This window comes from Chelonoidis abingdonii, chromosome 19, assembly GCF_003597395.2.
Source record: "Chelonoidis abingdonii isolate Lonesome George chromosome 19, CheloAbing_2.0, whole genome shotgun sequence".
In the NCBI taxonomy this organism is placed as follows: Eukaryota; Metazoa; Chordata; order Testudines; family Testudinidae; genus Chelonoidis; species Chelonoidis abingdonii.
Genome location: NC_133787.1, coordinates 38,540,463 through 38,561,308, shown reverse-complemented (window position 1 = coordinate 38,561,308; position 20,846 = coordinate 38,540,463). Strand labels below are relative to the sequence as shown.

The 20,846-nt window shown below is 62.0% G+C and overlaps 1 protein-coding gene across 7 annotated transcripts in view; it reads right to left on the bottom strand.

Annotated features, from left to right (window-relative positions):
- Positions 1-6,566: 6,566 nt before the first annotated feature.
- Positions 6,567-20,846, bottom strand: part of ZFPM1 (zinc finger protein, FOG family member 1) — a 132,728-nt gene continuing 118,448 nt past the window's right edge. For all 7 annotated transcript variants that reach the window (XM_032764262.2, XM_032764264.2, XM_075073881.1 and 4 more), the window contains 6 exons: positions 15,492-15,594; positions 13,761-13,970; positions 12,996-13,220; positions 12,038-12,133; positions 11,439-11,588; positions 6,567-10,560 (listed from right to left, as the gene is read on the bottom strand). In XM_032764262.2, the coding sequence (XP_032620153.1) occupies positions 8,117-10,560; positions 11,439-11,588; positions 12,038-12,133; positions 12,996-13,220; positions 13,761-13,970; positions 15,492-15,594 (3,228 nt within the window). In that variant the 3' untranslated portion in view covers positions 6,567-8,116. The remainder of the gene's footprint in view (positions 10,561-11,438; positions 11,589-12,037; positions 12,134-12,995; positions 13,221-13,760; positions 13,971-15,491; positions 15,595-20,846) is intronic.

The window sequence follows — 20,846 nt, the reverse complement described above, 5'->3', positions numbered from 1 at the left end:
TGGACAGTCGGTGGTGATGCCTGTCCGAACAGCTTGTTTATTTGTAAAGAGTCCAAGCAGCAGGTCATATTATCTCCCGGTCCCTGCTAGCCCTTCCTGTGCACCTGGCCGTGCCTTCTCTAATAGCGTCTAGCATTACAATGCTCCCACCACCCTTTCTTTTCCATCCTGGGCAGCCAGCTGGACTTCCTGGTCTTCCAGCCCAGCTTTCTGGTCTTCCAGCCAATCTTCTTGGTCCTTGGGGCCCAGGGAGGCTTTGCCTCCCCACCAGCCATCCCCCGAACCTCCGGCTGCTCCTGTGGGGCCTGCAGCTGGTCCCACAGGGGGTCTTTCACAAGCGTGGCCTGGCCCTGTTGGAGCTCACCTGTGTCGTCGTGCATGGGCCTCACCCCATTGCCCCGGAGCTTAGATGTGGATTTTGCCACTTGGCTGGGCCCAAGGCCACCCTGGTTTTGCTTCTCCCTTGCGGCCTTCACCCCCGGGTCCTGTGCGGGACTCACCTCGCTCAGGACAGCCACCAGCTCGGCCTGCGCGGCTGCCAGCTCAACCTGAGCCTGCTCGTGGCTGGCTCTCAGCCTGGCCCTGGCCACGTGGAGCTGGCCCTGAATGCAGCCCAACCTCGCCGCGATGCTCTGCTCCATGGGGACGCTGATCCACCCCTAGGAAACAGAACAGAGACTGAGGGGGGAGGCCCCTGGATCATTCACTCTGCCTCACTGGTACAAGGCCCATATCCCCATGCCTGTCCCTGAACGCTGAGGGGTAGGTCAAACCCACCAGCTCGCTAAAGGCCTAAGAGCCCTGGGGTAAGCGTTCCTAGACTGATGTGATGGAGCTGCCTTCAGGCCTAACTGAGAACCTTTCCCTGGCTGTCGGGTTGGAATCCAGACAGGCAGGGCCCCGCTGGGAAGGAGCAGATGCTGGCAGCGCGATTCCCTGCCAGGCAGGGTGGGGACAGGGGAGCCCAGTGTTCCAAGTCCCTACACACCATCATGGGCAGAGATCAGCCCCTGGCGGGAGTGCATGCGGGGACTGCTGCGAGTGAGGGTTTGGGGAGGGTGGTGTGGCCAGCCTGCAGGAAGCTGGTGGCTTGGAGTCAGATGACTTGCCGTACACAAGCCTTCCTCCTCCACAGAGGGGTCCCAGTAGGACCAGGGGGCAGCTGTTCCTGGCTCCAGGTGCAGGTGCTGGCCGTGCATTTGCCCCTCAGTGACTAGATGATGCGTTTATGTGGGTTCTAGGGCAGACGCTCCCTGGGCAGGAAGACTGGCACCTGGTTGCATTTCGCCAGCCTCTGCCCTTCGCGCCAGCTGGGCTTTGCACTCCTGCATCGGCATCTCCCTGGGGCAGGGCGGACAGGACCGAGCAGCCCCTAAACTGTCCGCCCCCAACTCTAGCCAGGTGCGACCAGCCAGAGCCACGTCTCCCTAGGGGGCTGCTTCTCCCCCTTCCCTCCCCCATCCAGGCTGGAGGGAAGTTTGTGGCTTTGGTGTCTGTCTGGGGAAATGGCAGCAGCTGGGTCTTACCACCACGTGTCCCCTCTCCCAGGGGCAGTGATGGCAGCTAGTTGTGGGGCAATCCAGTCCCTACAACATCCGCCCTTCCCCAGTCTCTGGGAGCAGCTTCCTTCCCCTTCCCGTGCAGCCAGCGTCTCCCAACTGCCCGCTCTTCTAGAACCAGGTCCCTGTGACATCAGTGTCAGGCTGCCTAGGGGCCTCGTAACCCCGGCCAACAGGGGCGAGGGGTCCCGCGGGTACAGCGATGGGCAGTAACTGCCAGGCAGCCTCCGCCCAGCGCTCTCCTCGTGGTTAGAGTGGGGGACCAGCTCAGGACGCCTGGGTTCTACTGCAACTCCGTCACTGATCCGCATGGGCATATTCCCCTTTCTGCCCTCAGGTCATCCTCCCGCTCAGTGGAGCCAGCGAAGCGCCCCAACAGGATGCGGGGCGCAGCCCGTGTTTGGCGTCGGGAAAGTGGTGTTTCTCTGCCCGGGGCTGATCAGCAGTTCGCTCCAGCCCTTGCCCTCCATCTCAGCTTCTCTTCTCCTAACCTCGCCCCCTTCCCTTCCCTGTCCCTGAGCCCTTCACTTTCCTTGCCATTTCGCCAGCCTCTCCCACTTAAACCCACCCCCAAAACTCATGGCACTACCGCGTGCTTGGCGGCCATCACATGGTTCACTCTGCCGGTGTGAGATCCCCCTCCCCACCCGGGGGCTGGGATCGGCCGCTCGTGAAGGCAGGGGCTGGCTAGTGCATGGCACAAACAGGGTCTCACACGGCGGGCTGTGCGTGCATGTCTGTAGGCACCACTGTAATAAACAGGTGGAATATTTTCTTAAATCAACACAACTAGCTGGCCGGTGCGCTCACTGCACTTGTCCACTTACCTTGGGTGCCACGCTGGCCCTGGCCCGGTTCCACATTCGTCTGCTCTGCTTCTGATCAGGAGCGTGGCGCTGGCTGGGTGAGTCACAGCGCGGGGAGTTTGCTAGTTGTGTTTATCTCACATGCCTGGGATGCTGGGTGGGCATCGCGCTGCTAGCCCATGCTGCTGCTGCCTTCACGGCTACTGCTGCTCCAGCAAGCTTGGCCGATGCTAGCTCAGGCTGCTAGCCCTGCTAGCCCTGCTCCGAGTGCCGTGGGCCGAGGTCACAAGCCTCCCCCGCCCTCGGATCGTGCTCAGTCTCCACCCCTGCTGGGACGCCCACCCCTCCACCCTGCTCTGGGGGTACAATGGCAGCAGGTGGAGCAGGGCACTCTTGAAAGCCTGGCCTGCAGTATAAGGCCCACTCCCCGCTCTGCGACCCTGGTGTTGTGCTGGCAGCTCCGCTGGGATGGGAGCCGCATGCACAGCCCTGCTGGCATCCTGAGCCCTCGCCCCAGGCAGCCTGGCCGGCCCTGCCGCCCTGGGCCCAAACTGGGCTCCTGGCCCACCCAGCCACAGACAGGAGGTGTCGCAGCCTCCTGCCCGGGTCTGGCGATGGCCTTTCTGGTTGAGACTGCGATTAAGTCAAATTACTTGTCCCCCTCCACTCACTCTCAGCAAAGGCCCAAGCATGCCCCGCCTGGGGGGCTATCACAGCGTAAGGGAGAGGGCTTTAGCACCACGCCCTTCACTCCACTGTTGTACCCACACCATGGAGCAGAACATGGCGGCAGAGTTAGCTTTTGGCCCTGTAGCAGGGGGCGAGGGGGAGGAGAAGGGTGTCCTGGTTTGGTTTTGGGCCCATCTGTTGCCTCAGTTTCCCCCCAGTCAATTCACTGGCTCCCCTCCCACTGTGGCCCTCCAGCTCTCAGCATTGTTAGGGCATGGAGCCTACCGGCAAAGGCCTTGGCGTTAGAACTGAGTACGGTGACCGATGTCCCGATTTTATAGGGACAGTCCTGATTTTGGGGTCTTTTTCTTATATAGGCTCCTATTAACCCCCACCCCCTGTCCCAGTTTTTCACATTGGCTGTCTGGTCACCCTAGTACTGAGTCCAAAGGCCAGTCTTCTCCTCGGGCACAGCCCTCCCCCCGATGGTTGTCCTCATGTAATGGCCACTTCACCCCTTCTCCTGGGCTTGGCTTTCAGCACTTCTAGGCCCTAGCCAGGCCCTTCCCCAGTGATGGGGTGGCTGCCCCACCTCACAACAGCGCGGCTGTGGGGGAACCTGCACCCATCTTCTCCTACCTGCGTCCAGCCCTGGGACCGGCCGGCCTGTGACTCAACCGGCCCTGACCTTCCTCGTCCTATGGCCCGGCCATGCCGCTGGCTGGTCCCCCACTCTTTAACAGCGCCCCCCTGCCCACATCTAGGCACCTGCCCCCCTCCCCCAGAGGCCTGGCTCCTGATCTCCTGTGCCCTCAGCCAGGACCCTGGCACCCGTTCCCTCCACCTGGGGCTGTGGCTAAACCTGGGACAGGTGAGGCTAAGGCCCCCACCCCCTTAAAGGGGTAGCACGCCCTGTGAGAGCCCCTAACCTGGGAGCAGGTGCCGTTCCCATACAGCACGCCAGCGGCAGGCTGCGGTGCTGGGCAGAAGCGAGTCCATGCAGAGTAGGCTGCCCCCAAGCAGAGATGGACAGACATGGGATCATACCCTGGACCTTTGCACCTCCCTCTGGGGCTGAGCCCCTTATCTCCCCTGCCTCTGCCCCACTCCTTGATTAGTGCTCCATTACCATCCAAATGCAAACCCCTCTCTGGTGCCCTGCAGGGGCACAGAATTCCTCTCCCTCCCCCACCTTTGCCACGCAGCCTCCCTCCCTTGGCCTGTGTGTGTGGGAAGGGAGGTGCATGGCAGTGCCCTGCTCTCTACCACACAAGCCTATTCAGAGAGTGAGCGAGTGCTGGCTAATCAGCCCCACGGTGATTCACCATGTGTCACCGCTGCTCTCCAGAGGCCTGTTGCTCCCACTTCAGCACCTGAGCTCAGCTGGGAAACCGGCTCTGAGTTGGGCGCTTGCTGGCCGAGATCCCAGCCCGCGGCTCCCTCTAGCGGGCCCAGGTCTGCAGTATCCTGGGTCTATCCAGGGGTTCTCCAACTTTTTGTAAAACTGTGACCCCTGAGGGGGGCAGTCCCCCCCTTTGGGGACCCCTCTAATCCCTCAGCCCTCACTACAGCAGCACCTCTTTACAGCCCTGGCAGAGGGCTGCACTAATGCAGTGGTCCCAGTGGGATTCAAACCTGTGCCCCTGGGGTTCTGAGACCACTGCTCTCACCCCTGAGCTATGGTGCCAACCCCCCTCCCCCCAGCACAGGAAGGAAGTTGGTGAAGGCTGAGGCACCAGTATCTTCCTCCCTGCTTTGGAGCTGAGCAGATGTGCTAGATCTGCATGACCCCAGCCTCCATCTGTCGTCTCCGTTCAGCTCCCTTGCAGTGGCCCATTTTCTGTCCCTCCCCAGAATCCCTGTCCCTGCAGCCTCACCAGCGAGAAGTGCTGCCCGTTTCTCTCTCAGCCTCCAGCCGTCTGAGCTGCAGACTGAGCGGTGTTTGCCCTCGCCTGTCACACGCCCTTCGTGGGAGGCTGTGCCCAAATGGCTCCCTTCGGTCAGTGAGGAAGGCTGGAGCACGTGTCTGGGGCTCACCCCGCCCCATTCCTTGCAGGGCCTTTCCTCGGCCCAGGCACTGGGGCTTGCAGCACAGACTCCAAGACAGCCCAGGGTCTCCAGGGCCAAGCCCGTCTCCTGGAAGAGGACAGCAGCTCAAGAGGCAATGGGCTGTGGGGGTGGCCAGCCATCCCCTCCCCGGGCTGCTGCAGCAGAGCACAGAGGTACAGCTAAGGTCACTTATGCTGCGCTCCCTAAAGCAGCCCCACTGTGGCCTGAGCCCCGCCAGAGGCACCATCCTGCAGGGCCTGCCTGGATGGGACAAGAAAACGCGCCCCAGCTACAAACACGCCAGCGTGCCCCAAGCCCCCCACTGGCATGACCGAACTGCCACCCGGTGGCCAGAAGCGTGAACTGCTCCCGGGCACAATGGCTTGAGCTGGCACATCCCTGGCCACGGTAATGGCAGAGACCGCTTGTGGAAGGGACGTTCCAGCAAGGGCGGCTTCTGGCCCAGTCCTGGCTCGCTGTGCAGGAACATGAGCTGCTTTGGAAGGGGTGGCTTCCAGCCCAGCAATCCCTTGCCCAATAAAAGATGCCCTGATGGTGAAGAGTGCTGCAAAAGGGATCCCGGGCCACAAAAAGCAGGCTGCAGCTGCAAAAATGAAAAAAGCGCCTTCTCTCTGGCGATGCTGGTAGCCCCTGGAGCCAGCTGGAGGAGGAGGGGAGATCCCAGCTAGACTCAGAGTATGCTTTGCCCGCCCGGCTTTGGGGCTCTGCCGGCACATTTTGAGGATGCTAAGGGCCTCCCCATTTAGCACCTGGCCCAGCCACGCTACCCTGGCCAGTTTCATCCACCTGTTTCCAGTGAGTGTCGCTGTCTGGTTCCCCCAGCCCTGCCTCAGCCAGCACTAGGGGGCAGTGCGTACAACTGCCCCTGCCAGCAGCTCTCCCTGTTACTGCTAAACCAGCAGCTGTGATCAAATGCCTTTCAAAGGGATCTAAACCATCAGGCCTCCTCCTCCAAGTGTGGGAAGGCTGGGGATGAGGGTGCTTTCTGCCCTCCAACCCCCCTTACGTTGCAGCCCCTTCCCTCCCCAGCTGCAGCCACTCACTGGGGCTCTGACGCTCCCCCCTCCTCCATCCTGGCAGAGTCCTGGGCCAGGTGCTGTGGGGTAACCAGCACCTCTCACCCTGAGGTCACATGGCTGAAGAGTTAGTGTCACGTGACCAGCACTCCACACGATATCCGTGCAAAGAGCAGGCATGTTCGACAGCCCCCGGCTGGGTTTGAGGGCAGCCTTGTGTCAGGTATAGAGACCACCCGTAGGCACTTCTACAGGCCTGTGTGACAGCTGCCCACTTGGCTGACACACCGGGGGCTTCCCCAGCTAAAAACACAAGAGCCAGGCCCTGTCCCGACCTCTATCGCTGTGGATCAGCCACCAAAGGATTCCGGCAACGCACACAGCCCAGGAGGTGACCCAGGAGCATGCTGTGCGAGGCCCTCTGGACACACGTGGGGGGACACAGGTTCATTAGACATATTTATTTATGTACATGCTTATACACACACGTGTAGGCTTCATTCTCATCTTCAGTGCTGTCTTGTTTCTTGTTCCAGTCCCCGTCGGTTTTACTCACCCGCCCCACCCCGGCACAGGCTCGACGGGGGATGAGAGGGGGCACACACGACGCAGGGAGCTCTGGAGAAAAGACCCAGAGGGTGGCTCCAAAGAAGAATGGGGCCTGGGCCTCGGGGGGAGGGGTCTGTGAGCCGCCAGCCGTGAATGCCCTTGCCCGGGCCCCCAGAAAGGAGAATCCAGGCATCACTGCTATGGCTGTGCTGTGCAGGGGGCAGCCCCTTACAGAAGGGAGGGAGTCTGCAGACAGGTGAGGAGGGGGGATATTTGCCCAGACTCCTGTTCTCTCCTGCTAGCTCTGAGAAACCAACCTAGGACCCTCACCAGCCTGCCCTCGCCCCAGCAAGAGCGAAGAGCCACCAATGCCTCCAACCCCATCCTAGGGCACAGCACTGCCTGGGCACAGCTTCCACCAACGCCACTGGGGCCCCACGGGCAGCAGGATTCCACTGCGAAAGGGGACGTGCCCTAGTACTGTTCCCATGCCCAGGGGCACAGCCCGGGGACCGAGGCTGCACAGACTGGGTGAGCAACTGGGCACTGGTAGAGGCATTCAGGTGGATGCAGAAGAAGTTGGCACCCAGGGAAACCCAGTGCTGTGCTAAGGGTGCCAGGCAGCCTCCCTGAGCTGCCTATGCCAGCGCAAGGCTCTCAGCCAGCGGCCAAGGGATTGGCAAAGGGGAGAATGAGGCTAATGCTCCCCTGAAGGATTTCTGGACCCAAGGGACACAAGCTGGCGAAGGGTTTTCTGCTCAAGCCCCTTCGGCCTGTATTGCCAACACTCCCTGCTATTCCAACAGGCTGTTTATGAGCCGGCCTGGCCCAAGGGATCTCAGTGCAGGGCTGGGAGTCAAGGGAGCTGGGCTGTATACCAACTTCCTGCATGACCTGGGGAGAGGATCCGTGCCTCAGTTTCCCCATCTCCAAACCAAAGTGCCAAACCGCCTGTTGGATGCTGATTGTGAGAGGCTGGAGCGAGGCCTAGGAGAGGGAAGAAGAGAATCGAATTTCTGCAAATTTTCCCCCAAACCTAGAAAATTGCCTCAACCAGCACTGGGGAGTAGGGAGGCAACCCAAGCTGCAGAACCAGCACCAAGTCAGAACGAGACCCCGGCAGTGGGCGGGTGTGTTGGGGAGAAGGTGGGCGAGGGGGGGCTGCCTTTAGACATACACAACCCGGAGCTCAAAACTGCGGTAGCAGGGAACACTCCCTCCCTCCAGCTTGTGTAACACACGGGGGGCAGCATGTAGCCAAGGGCATGGGTCCAGCGCAGGCTGGGTGTGTCCCTCTCTCAGCCTCAGTGGACACTTTCAGAAGAGCCGCCCCCCACCCCCCGTTCCAGCCTCCTGCAGGGCCCTGGCTTGGGGCGAGTCCTGCTTTAGAATCCATCACCGGGCCGGAGCCAGCGGCCACGGGGCGTGAGCTGGGGTGGGGCAGGGCTCACTTGACGTGCTCGGCAGCGTGGGAGGAGCAGTAATACTTCTTGTGGGCGATGAAGGTGGACAGGCTGCTGAACTTGATGTTGCAGAGGCGACAGTATCTGTGGTTGCCGTTGGGGACTGGGCTGGGTAGGGCCTTGCTAGGTGCGGTCTGCACACTCTTGTCCGTGTAGGCGGGCGTGAGCCCAGGCTCTCTCAGAGCCTCAGGCACCGGTGACACGTTCAAAGGGGCGGCGGGCGAGATGGGCAGGCTTGGCCGGGGGGAGCCTGCGGGCAGGGGGCTGCCGTTGGAGGCCGAGGAAGCAGCGGGATCCTTGCCGTTGAAGCTGTCCTTGCGGAGCCTGGTGAGGGGCTGGGGTGGGGAGGCCGCAGGCAGGGGCGGCAGGCTGCTCTCCGGAGCGCAACCGGCCGGTGTCCTGGCGGCAGCTTGGAGCACGGCCTCTGGCAGTCCGGGGCCTGCCCCCGACTTGGCTCCGAGGAGCCCATGGGCGTTACGGAAGTGCTCGATCAGGTCTCCCTTGACGGCCCCATTGAGTGGGCAGTAGGGGCAGCCGGCCAGCGGGACCTTGGCCCCCATGAGGGGGAGGGCTTTGGGGCTGGTGTAGCGCTGCAGGGAGTCCATGCCGGAGGCACAGGGGTACGTGGCTGGCAGGGCCATGGATTTGGCCACCAGGGCCCCGGGGCTTGCCGACAGCACTGCCTTCTCCACCTTGACCCGCACCCCATCAGGCTCCTCGCCCGGCACGTCCGGGCTCTCAGGGGCACCACTGCCCCGGCCTTTCGAGGGTGGGGGCACGGGCCCCTTGATCTGGTGCAGCTGCTGCAGGGTGCCGGCCTGGAGGGGCACGGCGGGGCAGTAGTACTTCTTGTGGGCCAGGTAGCTGTCCAGGCTGTTGAAGCTGATGCGGCAGGCCGTGCACTCATGGTAGTCTGCCAGGGGCGGCAGTGAGGTGGGCAGCACCTCGCCCTGCAGCCGGGGCTTCTTGCTCAAGTCAATGGGGCCGTCGGCATCGGGGCTGGAGCTGGGGGAGGGGGCAGCGCTATGGACCTTAGCCACAGAGATGAGAGCCGACAGCATGGGAGGGACCTCGGGCTGGGTGCCCCCTGCCAACGGGTCTGCGGCGCTGGCCGGGCCCCCTGCCAGCTGCTCAACCAGGTGGTGGGCCGGTCCCAGGGCAGGGCTGGCGGCGCCGTGGATTTCGTAGAGCTTGCGGCGCTTGCGCGTGCGGACAGGCTGGTGCAGGAACGGCGCCTTGGGGGCGTTGGGCCGGCGCAGGGGCGGGTCGTGGCGTGAGGCGCAGTAGAAGCGCTTGTGCACCTTGTAGGTCTCGTGGCGGCTGAAGCGGATGTTGCACGCCTCGCAGACCGTCTTGCTGGGGTCGTCGTCCGCGTCATCCACCGAGCTGCAGGGGCTCTGGCTGTCCTCGCTGACCCGGCTGGCCCCATCCGCCTCGGGGGAGCCTGCCTTGGCACTGCCCTCCTCCACCTTGATCTCCAGCTTGGCCTCTGCGGCAGGGGCAGGTGGGCTGGCATCCCTCTCAGCCTCCCCTTCCTGCGAGGGCGGCCCCTGGCCTTCGACGGCAGCAGGCGGCTGGGGTGAGAGCAGAGCTCCGGGTGTGGCCGGGCCCTTGGGGGTGGTGGGAGGGGCTTTGGCCTTGCGGGCGCCGGGCGGGCTGTCCTCGGCCAGGTGGCGGCTGGAGCAATAGAGGCGCTTGTGCACGTAGTAGTTGTTGATGTTGTTGAAGGTGATCTCGCACTCGAAGCAGGTGGCGCCCTTGGGCACCGGGGTGCTGGGGTAGAGGGGCGGGGGCACCGTGCCGTGCCCCTGCTTGAGCCGGCTGTGCACCAGTTCGGACATCTTGGCCAGGATCTTGGAGGCCTGGGGCATGACCGTGGCCTCGTGGCCGAACATGTACTGGGGCAGGAAGATGGTGCCGCCAGCTGTGCCTGCCCCTGGCTCGCTGGGCACCGGGCTAGACCCTGGCGTGGGGCTGGCGATCTCCGACTTCACCTTCACCGAGTGCAGGCTGCGCGGGGACGAGGCCCTAGAGGAAGCTTCAGGCTCCGACCTGGGGCTGGCAGCCGGCTCTGCCGGGGGGATGCCTTTGGCCACCTCACCCTCCCCTCCAGGGCTGGCCATGGGCTCCTCCTTGATCCTGAGGGGTGGTGCCACCTCACCCGAGGAAGATGAGGCTGAGGGGCAGCCTTCTGCGTGGGGGGGCCTGGCCTCGCCATTCTCCACCTCGTCCACCAGGGACGGCTTCATCGCCGGGGTGTTGGCAGGGGACTCCGGCTGTGCCAGGGCTGATGTGGGCTCTGCCCCTGCGAAGACAGTGGGCAGCGGGCCATGCAGTACCACGTGCTGCCGGAGGCTGGCCAGGCTGTCGGCCACAGAGCCGCAGAGACTGCACTTCAGGATGGGGGTCCCACTTGGCTGGCTTGGACCTGTCAGTGAGGAAGGAATGAGGGGGGATCAGTGTGTGACTTCTGCCTGGCCAGGCCCTGTGAACTGTGGGGGCTGAACAGGCCCCGTGCCCCACCCAAGCCCCCTCAGTGGGCAGGAACCACAGGCCCAGCCCATGTGGCAGCGTTTCTTAGGGCTAGGAGATTCTCCTCCCTCACTCCTTTCCCTCCCACCCTGCTGGATCCCATCTGGAGCGAGTGCAGGGCGCTCAGTGACCCAACCCCACTGGCAGGGGCCCTGGAGCGGACAGCGCTGCCTGGCGAGGGGCACAAGCAGGGGGCCTACAGGACACGCCTCTCTGGATGGCAAACGTCTGCCCTGCCCCAGGGCCAACTCTGCCCCAGGGCGCCAGAGTTCCCATGGGCCTGGGGGGCAGTGCAGGGGCAGGGTAGGTGCCCTGCGAGCCTGAGTCAGCCCTAGGGTTAAATCTGCCTGGCAGCTGAGACCCCAGGCCCAGCTCTCCTGTCCCCTGGAAGCCTCTGTAGGGAATCACTAGGGAAGGGCAGGGCCATTTCCCAGGGCCCCCGGTGCTGACCGTTTGCTTCGCTCGTCAGTTTCAATTTCCGAGGGGTTCTGCACAAACAACCCCCGCCATTTCGATCCAGTTTGGGGCCAGCCCTTTGTCCCCACTGGCACGAGGCAATTCCAGCCGGGGAAGCCCAGCCCAAGCCAGGAGCTCTGGGTACAATCGACACAGGCAGACGAGTTGGGGCAGGGCGGGGGAACAGACTGGCTATGGGCCAGGCAGTTTAACATCGGTAATGACGCCCCTCAGCGCCAATGGGCTCCCTATGCCTGGCAGATTAAGGGCAGCTCTACCACCCTTGGGCATGCTGGGCCTGGCACACGAGGGACTCACCTGGCGGCAGCGGCTTGGCGGCTGAGAGCCCGGGCCCAGGGGAGTACACCTCGCCCTTGGAGCCTGGCTGGCAGATCATGTGGTTGGTTACCAAGTGGCTGTACAGGATGTCCCGGGTGGTGGAGATAAAGCCGCAGCTGTGGCAGACTCCTGCAGTCACAGGAACAACGACAGCGAGAGGAAGAGCTGTGAAGGTGATCGCTGCCGGGGAGCTTCACAGCGGTCGCGCGGGGCTCTGGCTGTGCTGCAGCTAGGGGGTGTGCTGGTGGCACGCTGCCAGCTTGGGGTGAGCTAGCTCAGGTCCCAGCAGCAGTGAAGGCACAGCCGCCTAGGCCAGCACCTGAGCATGTACCCAGGCTCCCAGCCGTGGCTCCGAGCTGGCAGTGTAGACATCCCCACTCCCACTGAGCACTGCGAGAGCTCCGGGGCAGGTGAACTGCACTGTTTGTATTTCCAGCTGGGGAGTGTCCCAATCTGATGCCCTGATCCCACCAAGATGGGCTCCCAGCTCCTCCTCCCTCCCCAGCCCGTCGATAAGCAGAGCCTGAGCGTGCAGCTCCCTGCTGCGTGGCGACCCAGAGCCCAGCCGAGGGACCCACCATTCAGAGTGTCCGTGTGCACCTTCAGGTGACGCTCACAGTTGGCTTTCGTGGTGAAGGCGGAGAGGCAGATCAGGCACACGAACGGCCTCTCTCCTGAAAGGCAGAGAGCCGGGTGTGAGAAAGCGTGCTGCTCCCTGCCCCCATCAGAGCCTGCGCGCCCAGGCCCCCGGGATGCCTGGCAGCGAGACCCCAGGGCAGTGCAGCCCCCCTCGGCCACACAGCTAATGGGAGCGGGGGCACTGCAGACATGCGGGTCTCAAAGCTTTGAGGGGGACGACTGGGAGGTCCCAGTGTTAAAGATGGACGCACAGTAGTGCACTGGTGGGGCTCTGCCAGAGAGATGATTGACAGTTCCCCAGTGGGGCAGCCCCACCCTGCCCATGAAGGATGCAATGGGCTCATTGCTCATTTGACTCCACGTGCCAAGGGAAGCTGTGCCTGGGGGCGTGGAGGGGTCACGGGCTGGCTGGCCTCACCCCAACCAGAGGCTGCAGTCACACGTCCAGGGGGGAGGACAATTCTGGCTTGCAGAGAATTCCGAATCTCAGCATAATCCTCTGTGACCGCGGATGACCGGTCTCCGCCCAGCTCTACGAGACTCCGGGACGTGTGGCATTCAACGCCAGCATGGCACCTCTTCCCCCCACCCTGGGCTGGGAACGGCTAGAGCCACCGCCAGCCACAGGCCTGGGAGGATGTGTGACAGCACAGGCTGCGATGGGCTGACATGAGTCTCTCTCTCTCCCTGCTAGGGAACAAAGCAGGAGGCGGCACAGGAGGATTCATGGCCCGCAGACCTGCGCTTTGATCCTGTCCCCAGCGATCCGGAGGCTAAAGGCTTTCTCTAGCATCACAGCCCCCCGCCCTCGAGCCAGCCAGCCCCCCAGCCTGGCTTGAAGCTACACATCCTTGAGCCCTGTGCCACCACCCTGGGCCTCGCCGGGGGCGCCCTCACCGCTGTGACTGCGCATGTGAATCTCCAGGGAGCTGGCGCTGGGGCAGCTCTTCTTGCACTGCGGGAAGGGGCAGACGCGCTCGTTGGGGTAGGTCTCCTTGGGCTTCTCATCCACGGCGGGTGAGCTGGAGCTCTGGCGGCTGGCGCAGTAGTACATGAGGTGGGCCTGCAGGTTCCGCTCGCTCCGATACCAGATGCCGCAGTCCTTGCAGGGGAAGACATCCTCTGCCAGGGGAAACCACGTTAAACAAGGGGAGCAGGGCAGAGGTGATCACGAGTCCTCTTCCTCGAGCCCTGGGCCAAGGTGGGCCCAGCAGGGTCATGGAGCATCCTGTCTAGGGAACGGCCAAGCATCTCCCCGGGACACGCTCCTTCCAATGGCAGTTGGTGGAAAGGGTTAAATAAAAGCTACTTCACATGAGCAGCACTTCTCTATCCTCCCTTCGCCTCAGAGCCCTGCCCAGACCCTATTCAACCCCCGACCCAGGGAGCTAGGTGCCCCTCAGTTTTAGAGATAGGGAAACTGAGGCCCAGTTCGGGGGAGCATTGCCCGGGGCAGAGCTAGGAACAGCACCCAGGGCAGACCCTGCTCATGGCATGAAGCTGGGGGATGATCTGTTGCCCTGGATTGCTGGAAGGCAGGGTCCAGCCTGATCACTCTAGGGGTGGTGAATTCTGTGATGCAGGCGGGTGTCTGCCAGGAGCCAGGCGGAGGATGGCTGGATTGTTTCCCGCAGGGTTGCCCGATGGCTGCTGCTGACTTACTGTTAACGACAGCTGTGGCCAGGATGGCAGCCATGCCCGCCTGCTGGGGCAGAAGCTGTATGTCCGCATGCAGCATGGCTGGGTATGTGGAGTCCCCGGGCTCCGATTTCACGGTGTGGTTCGGGATGCCCTGCGGCTCGGCCATAACGAAGGCACTCAGCAGCTCCTTTTCTGCAATGGCCTGGGTGGTTTTGCACCAGATCAATTCACCTAGAAGGCAAAGCTTTGGTTACAGGAGCGCTGAGCATCCTCTCCCCACCCCAATGCCCTCTGCCTCAGTGCTGGGAGGGGACAGGCAAAGAGAAAACCTCTCCATCTAGGGACAGATCAATGGTGCAATCACCTTGAAAGCCTGGCCAATGTAGCACACAGTGGATGCCCCAGAGGAAAGGGTAAATCCAGCACACATAGCACTTCACTGTGCAGTACTATGCAAGGGGAGGACACTTCTTCCTGACCCCAACTGATGATCTACTTATGCCCTGAAGCATGAGGATGGATGTCCCCAGCAAGCTTCTTTTAACAAGTGTGACTGCAGGGGCTGCTTGAGCCCGACAGAGTGGGGATCCCTCAAAGCTGCTCTGGCTCTGTGTGCTCAGAGCTGCAATGCCAGCGAGCCCATGAAGCAGGAGCCCAGGGCTGCAAAGCCTTCTGAATAACGACATGCAAATGAGAAACGCCAGATTGTTTTAAAGGCGCAAAACAGTTGCATCTCCAGCATATAGCACAGACTCTGGAAAACCAGTTCTACCCTCTGATCCCGTCCGCCCAAGAAAAATTGCCGAGCGTTGAGAGGTGAGCTTACAGACACCAAGGGTTTCAGCTGCCTTTGTACAGTAGCTCATAATACCCATAATTGCCTGGAGGTGGCAGTGTCAGCACGTGCTGAGGCTTAGCTGATTATAGTGGCCTATTCACACTTTAGGCTGGACCACTCCCTGCCCAGCCGCTAATGGCCTGTAAACAACGGAGCCACCAGGAGGGCCCCTCTCCAGGGGAAAAGTTGCCTGGCCACCAGAAGGCCGGGGAACAGTTGCCCCAGGACGTCTATCTGTGGAGTAGAGAATACAGATGGTGGGGGAGACCGATGTAGGGCAGTGGGGAGAGATGAGACGGTGACCAGATGGGAACTAATAGCTCTGTCCCCCTCCCATCCCAGGAGCCTTCCCTCCCAGCCATGCTCAGCCCACTTGTCAGCGAGCGCCTTGGCTCTATAAAGAGGACGGTGGCTCTGTGGATGGCACGACACACCCACGTCCTGGGCACAGTGAGCTGTGCTCCCTGCCCACGTTGGATGCTGCTCACGGCCCGGGCTGGGCTTCTGGGGACACAGCCTAACGAGCCGGGCTGCTTTAGCACTGATCAACAGTTCCAGTCGCAGCCAGCTTTCTGCCACTGACGCTCTCCCGCAACGAGCGGCAACCTGCAGGCACAGGGCGTGGACTGGTGCAGGGAACCAGCCAGTGAAACTGACCAGAACCAGAGCGTGAAACTGACGGATGCTCACTTGCCTGCCTGAGCCGAGTGACGGGCAGGACATGATGAGCAGTAGCCTCAGTTACTTTCTACCAGGCTTAAGAGCCTGGCCCAAAGGAGTGTGTTTGTGGGGGGAATAAATCTGATTTTCAGGGTGACGCTGGCCCTTTAAACACGACAGGTCCCCAGTGGACAGGATGTGGTAGGAGCGAGAAGAGGCCAGGTGGCTTGCTACACAGTGCGTGTAATACCAACCCTTCCTGTAGATCACCGAGTTGGCGTCGGCTTCTGCGGACACCAGAGGCAGCCTGGACAGCCAGCAGCACTCGTCCCCCAGCATCAGTGTCACAGGCGGACTCTGCCAACAGGGGAAACACAGGAGAGAAGACACGAGTGAATGTATGGCTGTTGCTGACCCATCCCAGCAGGGAGCAAAACAAACCCTGACCCAGCTACCTTTGTGGGGTACCCACTCGCCTGTGCCCCAATGGTAAGAACCCAGCCGTGGGGGTCCTGGGGGTGGGGGACACACAGAAGGAGGGGAGGGCCCCAGAGTTGAGCTCCTCCTGGCAGGATCTGGGGACTGTATAAGCCTCACCCCCATTCTGTAAGTGGGCACTGCTGTGACAAGTCCTCCTGGGGTGCTGAGGCATGCGAAGAGGCATGCGTGGGCTCTACGGGGATTGATGTGCAGGAGAAGGAGCTGCTGGCCAGGCCAGCATAGGGAGCTGGAGAGCTCTGGGGGCACAGAGCTGCCAGCACTACTGTAACACCCCCGCAGGAAAGCTCAGCCCCAGGCAGCTGCGGGGTGCAGAGCAGCAGGACAAGGCCACCCCTTGGGGGTGGGTGAAGAGGAGACAGGCTGGGGGTACGAGATGGTTGGGAGGAGGCACTGAGTTGCCAGGCTGACCCACTCAAAATTGGACTCGTTGGCATCAAACATTTCAGCGTCTCTGTGAGTATTTATCGTAGGTATGTGCATGCTTGGATACACGCCCACATGTGCATACAAGACACCCCTGCGTCCCTAGCATAGATGCCGCTTGCTGCAGAACTCGGCCCTAGGATGAGCTGTCGCATGCACACTACTCGCCACTGAGATCATCTCGTCTGGCAGCCGAATCACACTGACTCCAGAGAGTCACTCCTGACCCAGGCCCCTCTGTTCCCCAGACCTTTGGGATCCCCTCCCTGCCCTGCCCCGAGTAGCTGGATGCTGGGTCTGAAGCCATTCTGGGTACGGAAGATGCAGCCAGGCACCAGCCCAGGTTACCACTCAGCAACGGTGCAGCATTTGCATCAGCCAGTCGCTGCTGCAGCATCAACAGGGACAGATGTGTGGGGACTGAGAGCCCTCGGGGTCCTCTCCTGTCACACCAGCCTCAGGGCATTGGATCAGGATAGCCCCAGCACCGACGGGTGGAGCCCCCACCCCGACTCCCCCACCTGCACCCTCCTTCCGCTCAGAGGTAGGTGGGCTCCTCTCGGCCCCCCTCTCCGCAGTCCTGGAACAGCTCCCAGCAGCGCCCTCCCCACAGAGCGGCTGGGGAACCCCTCCCCTTTGATCAACCTCGGCCCCTTTCCCCAGAGCCAGCTCTGCTGATTGTCCCACGAGGTGAGCCCGGGGCATTGAAATGGTTCGCCTAGGTCTGTGCCTGACCAAGCTACGCTGCATGTGGATCCAGATCAGGCCCTCCCTCTGGCCCACTGCCATTACGGGCATCAGCAATACCGCAGCGTGCCGTGCAGGCCGCTGGCCAGCCGCCCCTCCGGCACCACGCGCTGCTGGCGTGCTCTGCACTCACGCTGACAAGCATGTTATTTCCTCTGCTGCTTAACTCGGGGTCTAACAATCCAGTGTGCCCCCTGCGCAGGAAACACTCGCATCACCTCTGGCCTTGGCGTAGCGCCCGTGCCGGGGGCAGAGAGGAAGAGAAGGGGGGGTGGAGAAGGGAGGGACTGTCTTTGCTTGTCCTGGTGTTAGCAGGATTCCAGAAGGCATCTGCCAGCAGGGGTGGGCATCAGAGAGCACGCTGCATCCCCGCAGAGACAGTGCTGGGTCCCGGGTTCACATGCCACGCACTGCCGCAGCCTTGGGGATCCGACGGGGGCGAGAAAACATTTGCACAGGCCACGTGGTGGCAATAGCAGACCATGAAGCACCGGGGCCCGATGCTGCCCCCCACCTCTGTGGCAGGGGGCAGCCGTCTGCCTTGTAGAACCCACCTCTGCCATCATGGGCATGGGGGAGACGTGGTTGTGTCACGCTGACCCTTCCTGACTAAACACACCCAAGACACCACCTCTGTGCACAGGAAAAGGCCAACAGGACACGTGGGATCCCCCACCAGAGCCAGGTACACCCAGCCCCACCATGCCCTTCTGAAAGGTGGAGAGATGGGCCTGGCCTCCACTGGGCCCTGCCGGCTGATAACCAATGGCTCTGCTGGCAGGTTGGGGAGAAGAGTCCCGAGCGAGGGGCCTGGCTGATCACAAAGAACGCTGGCGCCCAGAGGCCTGGCTGATCACATCTGCCATGGCCAGACCGCGAGGAGAGATGGTGCCTCTCCAAGGGCTGGAGCCCACGCCGTGGAGGGTTTGCACAAGGGGAGCCTGCCTTTTCCAGCTGCTCCTATGGGCCCCGCCAGACAATCTGAAAAGCGCAGAAGGAGGCTGGCCAACCCCCTAGAACAGCTCAGCTAAGACGCTAGCGCTTGGGGCATCGGCCAAGCTGGGAGCCCCACTGAGCACCGTCCTCACGTGCCCCTTTGATCACAGCCCCATAAGCTGCTCTCACTGGGGACAGGGCTCTTGGGGGAGCAGCAGAGCCAGGCCAGCACTTCACAGGGCACCGGGTGCCTGCAGAACACATGCCTCCATCTGTGTAGCTTAACAAAGAGACGGTTAAAGGGTGGCTTGATCGCAGCACCTACACGGGGACCCAATATTTAACCTAGCTGAGAAAGGGCTAACGCGATCCAGTGGCTGGGAGCTGAAGCCAGACAAATTCAGAGAGTAATTAACTACTGGGACAATTTACCAAGGATCACGGTGGATTCTCCAGCACTGGCAGTTTTTAAATTGAGGCTGGGATGTTTCCCTAAAAGCTCTGCTCTGGGAATTACCTGAGGGCTGTTCTCTGGCCTGGGCTATACAGGAGATTAGAGATGATCACAGTGGTTCCTTCCGGCCTTGGAATCTAGGAGTTTATGGACTGACTGAAGGCAGCAGGCTCTGGCCCACAGCATCGTGCTGCTTTCGGGGCAGGGACTGTATTTGTACAGCGCCTGGCACATTGGAGGTGTGCTCCAGGATTGGGGCTCCCAGCCATTACAATAATACAAAACCCAACAACCATCCCAGCAGTTTTCCAAGGAGCCTCCTCCCACCCGTGATGGTGGGGTTAAAGCAGGCTCAAGCATGGGCAGAGGGACACAGGGATGCCCCATCTCCAGGGAGCCACAAGTTTCCAGTCCAGCTTTATTCACACCACTAGTTACGCACCAGCTCCTCCCAGGTGACCGGTTTGTGGCATCATCCTGGACCAGGTTGGCTGGCTCCCAAGCTGTGCCACCGGCGGCGTGAGCACCAAGACAATGCACAAGGGGGAAAGCACCAACACACGCCACAGGAGTCGTGTCCTTTGAGGAAGGGCGGGGAGCTTACAAAGAGGAGGGGAGCTCCTCCGGAAGGACCTCGGGGAAAGAAAGAGGCCCCAGCAGCCGGGATGCACCACCCCCGACAAAGTGTCAGGGCTCCGGCAGCATCTGCCTGCCACTCCCTGCTCGTGTCTGGCCTCAGGCCAGCTCTGCCTTCATGCGTCTCTAATGAATATTAATGAGTAGAGGAGGGAAAAAAAAATCTGCCTGATCCTTCGATGGCTGCTGCAGTAACGATATGAAATCTAATTATTCGTCCCAATATTTCTAAACCCTCACACTCCGACTGACAGGCTTGGTCGGTTCAGGCCTTATCGCTGCAAGGAGCAGAGTGCTCCTAGCGTGATAAACACACACACACACACACACACACACACACACACACACACTGTTTGCTGATGGTGCAGAAAGGATCCTAATTTTTTGTATACATTTAAAAAAAAAGAAAAGAAAAGAAAAGATGTGACGGCCGGAGCAATCCAAGGTCGGAGCAGTGGGTGGGGCTATGGAAATGAGGGGGGTTCACCCCCCCAAGATTGGGCAATGGAATGTGCTCATCTGTCGCACACCAGCGAGCCCAGTTAGCTGCAGATACTCCCACTGGCTTTTTCTGCCCCCTCCCCCAAACTAGAGGCAATCCCCAGCATCGGTGCCCAAGAGGAAGCGAGTCCGACCTGCCCCCGTGGGGGCCACCTGCCTGCCTCCAGTGCTGGGCAGGTGTTTGGAAGGGTTAAATATTCGCCCCAGACACAGGAGTTCTGGCTGCATGGGGGGGAGGGAGGAGAGAATCGTCTCCTGGGAGGGGGAGGAGCGCGTGTGCTGGCGTCCCATGAGCTGCATTCTGGGATTGTCCCGGTGAGTGGGGGGGTTGTTGACAGCCCCCGAGTGCCCCAACCCACCGCCTGCTGGGACACAGAGTCCTTGGACGTACTGCTCTGTATGGAGCCCCCCAGCATCAAACCTGCTCTTGCCGCACAAGACTCCCGTCCTCTCCCAGTGCCTATGAGCTCCGCCATGGCCCAGGCCACCCGAGCAAACTCCTCTACTGCCAAACCAGCCCAACAACCATCTGACCCCAAACTGGTTCCCACGGCCCGGCCCAGAGACCCTCTGATCCCAACTGGCCCCTGCAGCCCAGCCCAGGACCCCAAACCAACCCTCACAGCCCAGCCCAGAGACCCTCTGATCCGAACCGGCCCCTGCGGCCCAGCCCAGTGACCCCAAACCAGCCCCCACGGCCCGGCCCAGAGACCCTCTGATCCCAAACGGCCCCTGCGGCCCAGCCCAGTGACCCCAAACCAGCCCCCACGGCCCGGCCCAGAGACCCTCTGATCCCAAACGGCCCCTGCGGCCCAGCCCAGTGACCCCAAACCAGCCCCCATGGCCCGGCCCAGAGACACTCTGATCCCAACCGGCCCCTGCGGCCCAGCCCCGTGACCCCAAACCAGCCCCCATGGCCCAGCCCAGAGACCCTCTGATCCCAAACGGCCCCTGCGGCCCAGCCCAGGACCCCAAACCAGCCCCCATGGCCCGGCCCAGAGACCCTCTGATCCCAACTGGCCCTGTGGCCCAGCCCACAACTCCAAATCAGCCCCCACGGTCCGGCCCAGAGACCCTCTGATCCCAAACGGCCCCTGCGGCCCAGCCCAGTGACCCCAAACCAGCCCCCACGGCCTGGCCCAGAGACCCTCTGATCCCAACCGGCCCCTGAGGCCCAGCCCAGGACCCCAAACCAGCTCCCACGGCCCGGCCCAGAGACCCTCTGATCCCAAACGGCCCCTGCGGCCCAGCCCAGTGACCCCAAACCAGCCCCCACGGTCCAGCCCAGAGACCCTCTGATCCCAACTGGCCCCTGCAGCCCAGCCCAGGACCCCAAACCAACCCTCACAGCCCAGCCCAGAGACCCTCTGATCCCAACCGGCCCCTGCGGCCCAGCCCAGGACCCCAAACC